At 42.8% G+C, this 11,842-nt stretch overlaps 1 protein-coding gene across 1 annotated transcript; it reads right to left on the bottom strand.

Moving 5' to 3' along the window:
* Window positions 1-8,637: 8,637 nt before the first annotated feature.
* Window positions 8,638-11,390, bottom strand: RNF186 (ring finger protein 186; the record flags this gene model as incomplete). Its single annotated transcript, XM_012546859.3, has 1 exon — window positions 8,638-11,390. A coding segment is annotated over one exon (1,137 nt), but the record flags the coding sequence as incomplete, so codon positions are not given.
* Window positions 11,391-11,842: the final 452 nt, after the last annotated feature.

The following is an 11,842-nucleotide window of genomic DNA, read 5'->3' as shown; positions in this document are numbered from 1 at the left end:
GAATTCGGTTGGACCTGGCCATCCTCTTCAATGAGATGAACCAAATCATTTTCATTTGTTCAATAATTAAGAGAATCAGCTACACCCAGCGAAAGAACTCTGGGAAATGAGTATGTATCATAACATAGCATTTCCACTCTCTCTGTTTTTGTCCGCTTGCATTTTTGATTTCCTTCTCAGGTTATTTTTACCTTATGTCTAAATCCTATTTTTCTTGTGCAGCACAATAACTGTATGCATATGTATACATATGTTGTATTTAACATATACTTTAACATATTTAACATGTATTGATCAACCTGCCATCTGGAGGAGGGGTAGAGGGAAGGAGGGGAAAAGTTGGAACAGAGGGTTTTGCAATTGTTAATGCTGAAAAATTACACAGGCATATATCTTGTAAATAAAAAGCTATAATAAAAAAAATTTTAAAAAGGAAGGAAAGAAGGAAGGAAGGAAGGGAGGAAGGAAGGGAGGAAAGAAGAAAGGAAGGGAGAAAGGAAGGGAGAGAGGAAGGAAGGGAGGAAGGAATGAAGGAAGAGAGGAAGGAAGGAAGGAAATTTGCCTTAATTTGCATACTAAGTACATCAGGTCTCTGTTTTCTGATTAACTTTCAATTATTTTCTCATATTTATACATTCTCCATTCCAGCCAAACCAGCCGACTTGCAGTTCTCCAGGTTCACTATGTTTTGCTTCCCACATCTGTGACTTTATCTGGGTTATCCTATACACCTGGAATATACTCTTTCTCCCCTTTACTTCTTAGAATTCTGAGCTTTCTTTAATGCCCAGCTTAGGTGTCTTAGTCAGAGAAAGCCTTTCTTTAATCCTCCTAATTGTTAATAAAATATTCTCTTCCTCCTAAAAGTATTTCTATTTACTTACTTTTGTAAATGTCATACCTCTCTCCACCCTAGAATGAAAGCATCCTGAGGGTAAGAATGTTTTAAATTTTACCTGGGTATCCCCAGGCACCTAACATAATGACTTTATCCATAATAAACAGCTACTTAATAAATAGTAATAGTATTATAAATAGTAAAACTTAAATCTCCCTATATGCATAAATTTACATACTGGAATTCATTTTCTTTTTCTTTTCTTTCTTTCTTTTTTTTGTAATTCATTTTCAAATAGGGAAATAATTACTTGTGCCTTGTTCCCATCCCTTAGATTTTTTTGGTTGAAAACTTTTAAGCATGTCTGCTCATGATCGCTCTACTAGCAAGCCTCTTTTAACAGGCAGTCATAGGTATAATTAGCAACATCATTTCACAGTAAGGATTGAACCTACAAAATGTTCCCTCTCCCCAAACCTGGGGCACATTCTAACAAATATCTACAGTGTCAATGGAAACAGTGGGCACAAACCTAGAGTACACAATAGTGAGTCACACATATTTCTTCCTCCATGTGGCCAAGGCAAGTCAGAACTCTAATACTATAAGAGCTTGATGTTCTATCTCTTTTGGTGGAGTTCTTTTTGCAGTTCAACTCTCAGTTGCCAACTTTCCTTTGAAACATGTTGGCTCTCTTCTTTGCTGCCATGGAGTACTCATCCAGAAACCGCTTCTGACCTAGAACACAAGTCTATTTGATGAAGATGTCTCTGCTCCTTTAAATGTGATATGAATTCTCTTAAACTGGTAGCAGGGGTCCTCAAACTATGTCCCTCGGGCCAGATGCAGCAGCTGAGGACGTTTATCCCCCTCACCCAGGGCTATGAAGTTTCTTTATTTAAAGGTCCACAAAACAAAGTTTTTGTTTTTACTATAGTCCCGCCCTCCAACAGTCTGAGGGACAGTGAACTGGCCCCCTATTTAAAAAGTTTGAGGACCCCTGTTAGAGTATCTTCTATCAGGAAATGTCCTAGATCTCAGTTTCTTAAACTATGGTTTTCAACCTCATATAGAATATTGTAACTAAATGTGGGAGTCATGAAATTATGATCTATTATCAGAAAATGTTTGATTTGTGTACCTCTTTTATATACTATATATTTGGGGAAAAGGGAATGTAAGTGGAAAAAGTTGAAGAAGCCCTGCCATACATGATGGGGAAATTGGGGAGGAAGGGAAGTGAGAATTGAGGATGGCACCTGGGTTTCAAACCTGGGGGATTAGGAGGGGATGGTAATGCACTTAACAGTAATGGGTAATGTAGGAAGAGGGAGGGTTTAGGGGAAATAGCGCAAGTTCACTTTTGGACATGTTGAGTTTAAGATGACTGCTAGACATCCAGGAGTCCAGTTTGAGATGTCTGAAGGATATTTAGTTGGAGTTGCAAGATAGGAGATCCGCAGAGAGGTTAGGACAGGAGAGGTTGATTCAAGAATTGCCAGTACAGAAACTAATGAGATCACCAAGGGAAATAGGATAGAGGGAGAAGAGAAAAGGATCCAGAACAGAGCTTTTGGTTGCAGATCCAGCAACAGGTACAGTTACAATATCTAGAGGTATCTTTAAGGTATACTTTTAATATATGAGATGACTGGAATTAGACAAGTAAAGTTTTGTTGAGTATGGGGTCTTCTGTGACCTGCTTTAAGGAGTAGAAAAATAAGTCATTTCTTAGTGTACAATTGGGTGCTGTTCAAGGGCTTGGAAACAGCTTGTTCCTCTTAATAGATTAAATACTCCAACTTCCTCCTTCCATCTTGTTTTCACAATTAATTCCTTTGCAAGTTATTTCTTGATCATTAATACACATCCCAGAAGCTATCTGAATGATCTCTAAAAGGGGAGGTCTAGATTAATCAGCAGTTGTTGGTATTTTTGGCAGGACCCAGAGGAGGGGTGAAGTTCCCACCTCACCTGAGGGGAGCAGAGCTGACCTGAACATTCTGTTCCTTAGTCAGGCCCTCTCCGAGGTTGGGCTGGTTTTCTGGAGGAGGTGGGGTGAGCTGAAAGTTCAAAGCCCTGAATCCAGTGAAATCCCTGGGACGTGTTGGGCCATGAGCTGCACAAGGTTCAGTGGAGGGAGGATGGTAGAGACATGTCCTCCCTGCATGAGCAAGGAGCACCTGCGTTGGGTGTCTGGTGACCTGGGATGCTGAGAGAGAAGGAAAATCTCATCTGCTTTACGGTTTTGTCTAAATCCATGGATGGAAAACATCAAAATAGGGAGGAACATAAAACACAGAATGCTAAAGTTGGAAGAGATTTTAGAAAGTTGGTCCACCCCTCTTATTTTATAATTGATTTAGAGAAAGCAATTGACTTATCCAAGACCATACAGCTGAAGGTACAGTTAAATCTAGCACTCAGGCTTCCTGACTCTTTTCTATGACATCACTAATTTTAGTTTAACAAACATGTATTTAAGTCCTTGCTACTGGGAATGAGGGACAGCGAGGAGGCCATAGTGCTTAGAGCACTGGGCCTGGAGTCAGGAAGACTCCTCTTGAGTTCATCTGTGGCCTCAGACATTCATAGTTGGGTGACTCTGGGCAAGTTACTTAACCCTATTTACCTCAGTTTCCTCATTTGTAAAATGAGCTGGAGAAAGAAATGATAAACCACCCCAGTATCTTTGACAAGAAAGCCCCAAATAGGATCATAATATATGATTGAACACAGAGAATGAATAAATGAATGGTAAGTTTACTTTGTATCTGGAACTGTGTTAAGCACTGAGGATAAAAATACAAGCAAGACAGTAGAGGAAATGAAAACAAAGACCAAATTAAAACGAAATAATCCCTATTCTCAAGCAGTTTATCTTACTCTTGGGAGATACAAGTGAGGGGTGGTGAGTAAAAGCCAAATACTGTACAAGAAAGTCCCGAGATGATTTTAGAAAGACCTGGAGAGACTTACATCAACTGATGCTGAGTGAAGTGAGTAGAACCAGGAGATCATAATACACATAAAACAAGATTATATGATGATCAGTTCTGACAGATGTGGCTCTTTTCTTTCTTTCTTTTTTTTTTTTTTGCTAGAACTTTATTCATAGCATGCACCTTTGGCCCTTTGGGAATCCTTCAAATAGGTCTAGAAGATGTTGCTGTTTGAGATCTGCATTCTTTTTTTTATTTTTTTATTTAATAGCCTTTTATTTACAGGATATATGCATGGGTAACTTTACAGCATTAACAATTGCCAAACCTCTTGTTCCAATTTTTCACCTCTTACCCCCCCACCCCCTCCCCTAGATGGCAGGATGACCAGTAGATGTTAAATATATTAAAATATAAATTAGATACACAATAAGTATACATGACCAAAACGTTATTTTGCTGTAGAAAAAGAATCAGACTCTGAAATATTGTACAATTAGCTTGTGAAGGAAATCAAAAATGCAGGTGGGCATAAATATAGGGATTGGGAATTCAATGTAATGGTTTTTAGTCATCTCCCAGAGTTCTTTTTCTGGGCATAGCTGGTTCAGTTCATTACTGCTCCATTGAGAATGATTTGGTTGATCTCGTTGCTGAGGATGGCCAGATCCATCAGAACTGGCCATCATATAGTATTGTTGTTGAAGTATATAATGATCTCCTGGTCCTGCTCATTTCACTCAGCATCAGTTCGTGTAAGTCTCTCCAGGCCTTTCTGAAATTATCCTGTTGGTCATTTCTTACAGAACAGTAATATTCCATAATATTCATATACCACAATTTATTCAGCCATTCTCCAACTGATGGACATCCATTCAGTTTCCAGTTTTTAGCCACTACAAAAAGGGCTGCCAGATGTGGCTCTTTTCAACAACGAAGTGATTCAGGCCAGTTCCAATAGGCTTATGATGGAGAGTTATCTATATCCAAAAGGAGGACTGTGGCTGTTAAGTGTGGATCACAACATAGTATTTTCAGCTTTTTTTGTTTGCTTACTTTTTTTTTATCATTTTCTTTCCTTTTTAATCTGCCTTTTCTTGTGCAGCATGATAATTGTGGAAATATGTATAGAAGAATTGCACATGGCTAATCTATTTTGGATTAATTGCTGTCTAGAGCAGAGGGTAGGGGAAAGGGAGGGAGAACATTTGGAACACAAGGTTTTGCAAAAATCAGTGCTGAAATAACTGTATGGATGTGTATACGTATATTGTATTTAATATATACTTTAATATATTTGATATGTTTTGGTCTACCTGCCATCTAGGGGAGGAGGTAGGGGGAAGGAGTGGAAAAGTTGGTACAGAAGGTTTTGCAAGGTTCAATGCTGAAAAAATTACCCATGCATATATCTTGTAAATAAAAAGCTATAATAAAAAAAGAGTCAATGCTGAAAACTATCTATGCATATGTTTTGAAAATAATATATATATATATATTTTTTTTTATTTTTTAAAGGAAAGTCCTGATCCAACTTTGGACATTTGCCATGTGACTTAAGCAAGTCACTACATCTCTTTCGGTCTCAATTCCTTCAACTGTAAAATAGGAATAATAATAGCATCTACCTCTCGGGATTATTGTGAGGATAAAAATTAGATAATTTGTAAAACAGGTTTCTTAATAATGCTCAGTAACAGTAGTAGATAAAAGAAAGATAGTTCCTGCTCTGAAGGAGTTTATAATTTAATGGAAGAAAAATATACAAAAAGATGGTAGAAGGAAGGGGAAAAAAAAGAAATTTGCATGCTAACTTCTTGTATATTTGGAGGGAAGAGCAAGTTATATATGGTAGATTTGCAGTTTCACATGGAGTCTACTTTTTATTGTAGGGTGTTAGGGAGATGCTTGTTTTGTTCCTTGAATTAAAAATAAAATAAATAAAAAAAAAAAGAAAAGGAGGGGAGATAACACCTGGGGACATAATATTCCAGAGTAGAAACCAAGCAGAGCTGCTGATGGAAATTGGGGTTTCTTACAAAATGATATTATTATTGTTGTTCTTATTAATATAATTATCATAAAATAATCAAGCAACAGTATAGTGAGAGGAGAATAGAGAGAACAGAATAGTGAGAGCAGAGTGAGTGGGATCATTTCAATTCTTGCCTCTGACCCAAAGTTGCTGCATGATTGGGTCAATCATATCTCTCAGATTCTACAAGGCAAAGCAATTGCCCAGCTGCTTTGGCAGAGGAGGAAATGCCTTCCAAATTTGGGGAAAACAGCCTAGATAAAAAATATAGAGTTAGGAAGTACAACCTCCTCTTTAGAGAGTGAACATGGAGAAGGTGGGAAGAAGAGTAACATGAGATGTGGTGTATTTACCTCAAAGAGGCCCCACAATCTGAAGAGCTACTGAAAAGCTGGGAGTTTGGGGTCCTGCTCCACCACTGGTTGATTTTGGGGGAAAGCAGACACCTTTCTGGACTTTCCTTCCTTCAGTCCAAAGCAGGGAGAATGATTTCTGTCCTGCCTCCCAAGAGCATCTGTCAGGAACATCTCTGATGTCATGGTGCTTTGAACTTTTCTTGGGAAGATACTCAATTAACCTTAGGAACAAGGTGATGAGCAAGATAAACAGAGTTGTCCTGACCTATTTTCCTGGTTTCACCTTCTCAGGTTTTGTGAGAATGGCCCCTGCCATTCAGCGAAATGCTCCAGGCATGTTTTACCTCAAAGGGAGAACTAAATGTTTCTGGTACAGTCTTTAAAAAATCCCCCTGGCTGCTGTAGAAGCAGTTTAGTCTAAGTATGGGATATTTCATGGGGCATAAGCTAGAACTCTTTGACTCCCTAGTCCCATTGCTCTCTGATATATGGTGTGATCGGTCACATTGGATCACTTGTTGCTGATTCAGAAGTGGTGATCAAAGGACTGAGAGCTGCAAGAGATCTTCAAGATCACTATCCTCTTCACTTTGCATATTGGGAAACTGAGCAAAAGAGGAGTAAAAGTAGTAAGTACCAGAGCCAAGCTCCAAACTCAGCTCTTCAGACTGGCAAAGTGTGTGGACTCTGGAGCCAGAGGCACTTAATCCTGTGGAAATTCTGGCAAATCACTTTGCTTTTCTGGGGCTTGGGTCTCTAATGTCTGTACTGGATAGCCAGCCTCTGAGGTCCTTTCCAGCAAGGATCCAAATTTAGGTCTAAAGTTTTCCCATGACTAATGAATAATTTTATAAAGTAAATGAGATTGGTGGTGGACATGGAGGAAGTTAACCAGCATCTGGGAACAAGTTGTCTTTCTGCATTTCAGAACCTATTATTAATATTCCTATTCCTGGTGTGTGCCTGGGTAAAGGCATCTCATCCTGATTTAGAGCCTTGGAGTCTGGGTCTGGTAAATGTAGTATAGGTTATAGCAATATAGCAATTGTGGGAGAAAGGAGAGATTCTTCCTGGCAGAGTTCTCTTAGAGAAATCTTCTGAAGCCTGAGATCTCAAAATTGTCAAGAATAGAATCTCATCTCTAAAGCTTAAAGGGACTCTCAGATCATCAAGTTCTCACAAAATCAAAGTATCAGAACTGGGAAACACCCAGAAATAGGATTTCAAAGCTGAGTTGAGAACTTTGAACATAGAATGTTAACTCTAAAAGCATAGAATATTGAACATGAGAACTAGGAAAGTTCTTAGAACCCAGAATGTCTCCTCTTCCTCCTCAAAAAAGCACATTGGCCCCAAGAAGCCAATAAGCTGATAATGGTTTGTTCACATAAGTTTCACAGAGACAAACCTCAAACACCTATTTTAAAAAATATGTCCTTAGATTCACCTGATAGTTAAATATATACATTGACTCAATAATGAAGGGAAAGGGAACAAGCATTTATTAAGCACCTACTACATACCAGGTACTATCCCAAGTTCTTTTTCAATTATTATCTCATTTAATTCTCACCACAACCCTGTGAGGTAGGTATTACTATGCTTCCCATTTTACAGATGAAGAAATTGAGGAAAGCAGAAGTCAAGTGGCTTGCCTTGTCACATAACTAATAAATATTTGAGATAATCCTCCTGACTTTAGGCTCAGTGCTCTATGTACAGTAAAAGGCCCTAGAGATTATTTATCTAATGAGTCTAATCTCACTTTCCTTCCTCCCCTCAACCCCCCAGCAATTTTTACAGATAAAGCAATCAGAGAAGGAAGTGACCTGCCAAAGCTCCAACAGTGAGTTTGTGGCAGAGCTGGATCTGAAGCCCAGCTGCTGGGGTGGGGGGGCTAATACCTTTTCTACTCTACACAGCTTTTTTTTTTTTTTTTTTTTTCCTGCTTGTTTTTCTTCCAAGGCATTGCCAATGGTGAGCATCCAAAGTGATGAGAGAGTCCAAGGCACAAGTGCTCTGACTTCAGAGCTGGAAAAGGTAATTGGAAATACACAGACACACAGATACACAGACACACACACACAGAATGTATTTTATGTAAATATGTTTCCACATATAAAATTATGTACATAATATATAATTTTTAAAGGATATCATAGTGAAATTTTTTTTTTTTTTTTACAAATACCACATCCTCAGCATTCTGAGAAAATTGATTTGTTCATTTGTTTTTTGAACGAGGCACATTCTTAGTTCTCCCCCCCAAGATGCTCTAGAGGAGCACCCACAGCACCCACTGGCCTAGCACAGTGCTGAGCTCCCATGGGACCTTAGTCTACAAATATCAACTGATAGCATAAAGGATGGTAATCATCAAGGCACATGGAACTCCAAATTTATAGATTTGGTCCAGGGATAGTACAATCAACTGTGTGCAGGTCTGAAGTCACCATTCTGTTTCTCCAAGTCCTGAGTTTTTCTAGAAGACTCAGTTGTGTTCCTGCTGGAAATCATAGAAGCACAGAGCACAGGATGTCAGAGCTAGGAGGGCCTTAGAACATGGGATGTCAGAGCTGGGAGGGCCTTAGAACATGGGATGTCGGAGTTGGGAGGGTCCTTAGAACAGAATGTCAGAGCTGGAAGAGACCTTTACAAACAGGTTAGAACTGGGAAGGTCCTTAAAATAGAGGATGTTAGAACTGGAAAAGACCTTATGATTCCTCTGGTTCAAGTTTCTCATTTTAACAGGAATAAAGAATTATTTTATCTTGGGAACAGGTAGGAGATTCATCTAGCCCTAGTAACTGCCTTGCATTTCTTCCCAAGAGGAATCAATGGTTAAATGTCAAAAATCTTATCTTCCTCATTCTCCATGTTCCCCAGAGACCCAAAACATCAAAGACCTAAAGACACCGTTAAGTTGGCTTAGAGTTTTCCAACACATCCTGACCCTTCATGAGCTACTCTGAGTTGGAGGTGATAAGAAAAAAAAGTTCCTGAAACATTCTGGAGAGCCCCATTATCCAACATGTCCAGCAAACCCATTGTACTGAGGGCATATTTGGACCATCTAAGGTTTGGGGGGTTTTTTTGGGTGGACAAAAGGGTGGGTTCTTTTTTTTTGGAGGAGGCTATTTGCTAAAAAATGGTTCCAAAGGTCTCTTTTTGAATAAATATAGACACATAAGATAATTTTGACCATCAATCTACTCAGAGAAATCAGTCAACTTACAAAGAAGGCATCAACCAATAGGCTTGTGCAATAGAGGGGTCTAAGAACCTTCATCTGACAATGGCCTTCACCCAAGATGAAACACATTAAACATAAACTTTCCAGATAAACCGTCAATGGAAAGGGGCGAGGTTGGCGGTAAGTACTGTTGTTTTTATGGTTTTTCTTATCTTTATGACAAAGTTTAAATGGGGATCCAAATACCAGGAAACACATGAATCAGTTCTTCTCTGGATAAGACTCACAGAACTATAGATTCATAGGTTGTCAGAACTCTAAGGGACCTCAGAGAGTAGATCTCCAAAGGATAGAAAATATAAGAGTGAGCTGGGAAGGACCTTAGAACATAGAACATGAGAGTTGGAAGGGTCTTAGAACATGGAACATTAGACTAGAAGTCTTAAAACACAGATTGTTATCATTGGAAGGGACCCTAGAATGAAGACTATCAGAACAAAGTTTGTCAGAATTGGTGGAGGTCCAACCCTTTCATTTTATAAATACAGAATGAAAAACCCACCCAGTTATCATTGTTCCAGTTCAAGGTAAAAAATAAATACAGCAATACTCCTAGGGTACTCTTCCCATCACCCATTGGTTCCCATCTCCACCGAGAAGGTCGGGGACTGGCAGTCAGCCGGTGTGGGTAAACAAAAGCTGTTGGGTCCAAACACCCCCCCATGGAACCAGACCCCCTTCCAGTGTTTGGATCCCCTAAGGCAGAGGAATATTTGCTTCCGGCGGGAGGCAAACGGGACTCCCTTGTCTCGGAGAGGACCCCCACTGCTTCTTATTCCTTGGGAGACACAGAAGTCTCTGGCTGGAAGGAGCCTTCTCTTGGGAGCCGTCAGGCAATGGAAGCCACATGGCTGTGTTTCTGCTGCCCCGGGAGGAGGGGTTTGGCAGGGCTACAGCAGCAGCTGCCGCCCGGGAGGCAGCAGAACACGGAGGAGAGAAACAGAGCCGTACACATGAAGGAGACCAGGAGCCAGCCGAAAATGCTGGGGTAGACGAAAGGGAGGATGAGGAAGATGAGAAGCCCCAGCAGCAGCAGGTGGACGACCAGCCTCCGGGCGGCCACCCGGTTGACACTCTCCGAGTCCTCGCCAGTCTCGCCCCCCGCGCCGGGCCCCTCTCCTCCCGCGGGCCGGGCCAGGTATTGGGGAGAGAGCTGGACTTCCGGACCGAGCCTCCTCAGCCTCTCCACGATCTCCACCTGGTCCCGGAGGTTGCAGATCAGCCCCCCCGGCACGGAGGTGGCCGCGCGGCACAGGGGGCAGACGACGCTCCACGAGTCCTCGCGGACCGTCAGGAGGAGCTTCAGGCACACGGCGCAGAAGGTGTGCTGGCAGGTCAGCACTTTGGGCGGCCGCTCACAGCGGTAGCGGTGACAGCAGATCAGACACTCCAGGTCTCCATCAGCGGAGGGGGCGGATCTCGGCTCCTTCGGGTCTCCAGCAGCGGAGGGGGGCGGATCTCGGCTCCTCCGGGTCTCCAGCAGCCGGGTGGGGGGATCTCGGCTCCTCCGGGTCTCCAGCAGCGGAGGGGGGGGATCTCGGCTCCTCCGGGTCTCCAAACAGCCGGGTGGGGGGATCTCGGCTCCTCCGGGTCTCCAGCAGCGGAGGGGGCGGATCTCGGCTCCTCCGGGTCTCCAGCAGCCGGGTGGGGGGATCTCGGATCCTCCGGGTCTCCAACAGCCGGGTGGGGGGATCTCGGCTCCTCCGGGTCTCCAACAGCCGGGTGGGGGGATCTCGGCTCCTCCGGGTCTCCAGCAGCGGAGGGGGCGGATCTCGGCTCCTCCGGGTCTCCAGCAGCCGGGTGGGGGGATCTCGGATCCTCCGGGTCTCCAACAGCCGGGTGGGGGGATCTCGGATCCTCCGGGTCTCCAGCAGCCGGGTGGGGGGATCTCGGATCCTCCGGGTCTCCAGCAGCGGAGTGGGGGGACTTCATCTCCTCCACTTCCACCGGGTACGCGCCCAGGGCTTTAGCTTGGGACGTCGCCGTCTGCTCCGGGGCTTGGGCACAGACTCCCGGGGATGCCGTCAGGTCCGGCAAGCCCGTCGCTGCTCCCTTTAAAAGTCTGCCTTGGAGCTCTTCCATTCCAGATGCGGCGCCGACTGCAGCAACTTGGCTTCGGAGCACTTGGATAAAGTTGGGCAGGGCTTTTTATCCGCCGCTTTTCCTTATCACGTGTCTCAGTCTTTTGCTTCCAACTCATGCGGTGCGGCTACTGCTACCAGCTTACGGTCCTATGTTGTTGTTGTTGTTGTTTTAATTCATCATTAATCAGTAACCCAGAGCTGGGAGACTTTGTCATGCTCGACGGGGCCCAGGTCTCCATCATATCTGCACGCAGGGGATTACTGGGGTGGGGGGAATATGGGGGGGGGGGAGGTTTTCCTTCCTGGGAGAATTAATCCTTAGCTGGAGGATTTG

The sequence above is a fragment of the Sarcophilus harrisii genome, chromosome 3, assembly GCF_902635505.1.
Source record: "Sarcophilus harrisii chromosome 3, mSarHar1.11, whole genome shotgun sequence".
NCBI classification, from domain to species: domain Eukaryota; kingdom Metazoa; phylum Chordata; class Mammalia; order Dasyuromorphia; family Dasyuridae; genus Sarcophilus; species Sarcophilus harrisii.
The sequence above is the reverse complement of the archived record's forward strand: the minus strand, read 5'-3'. Positions and strand labels throughout refer to the sequence as shown.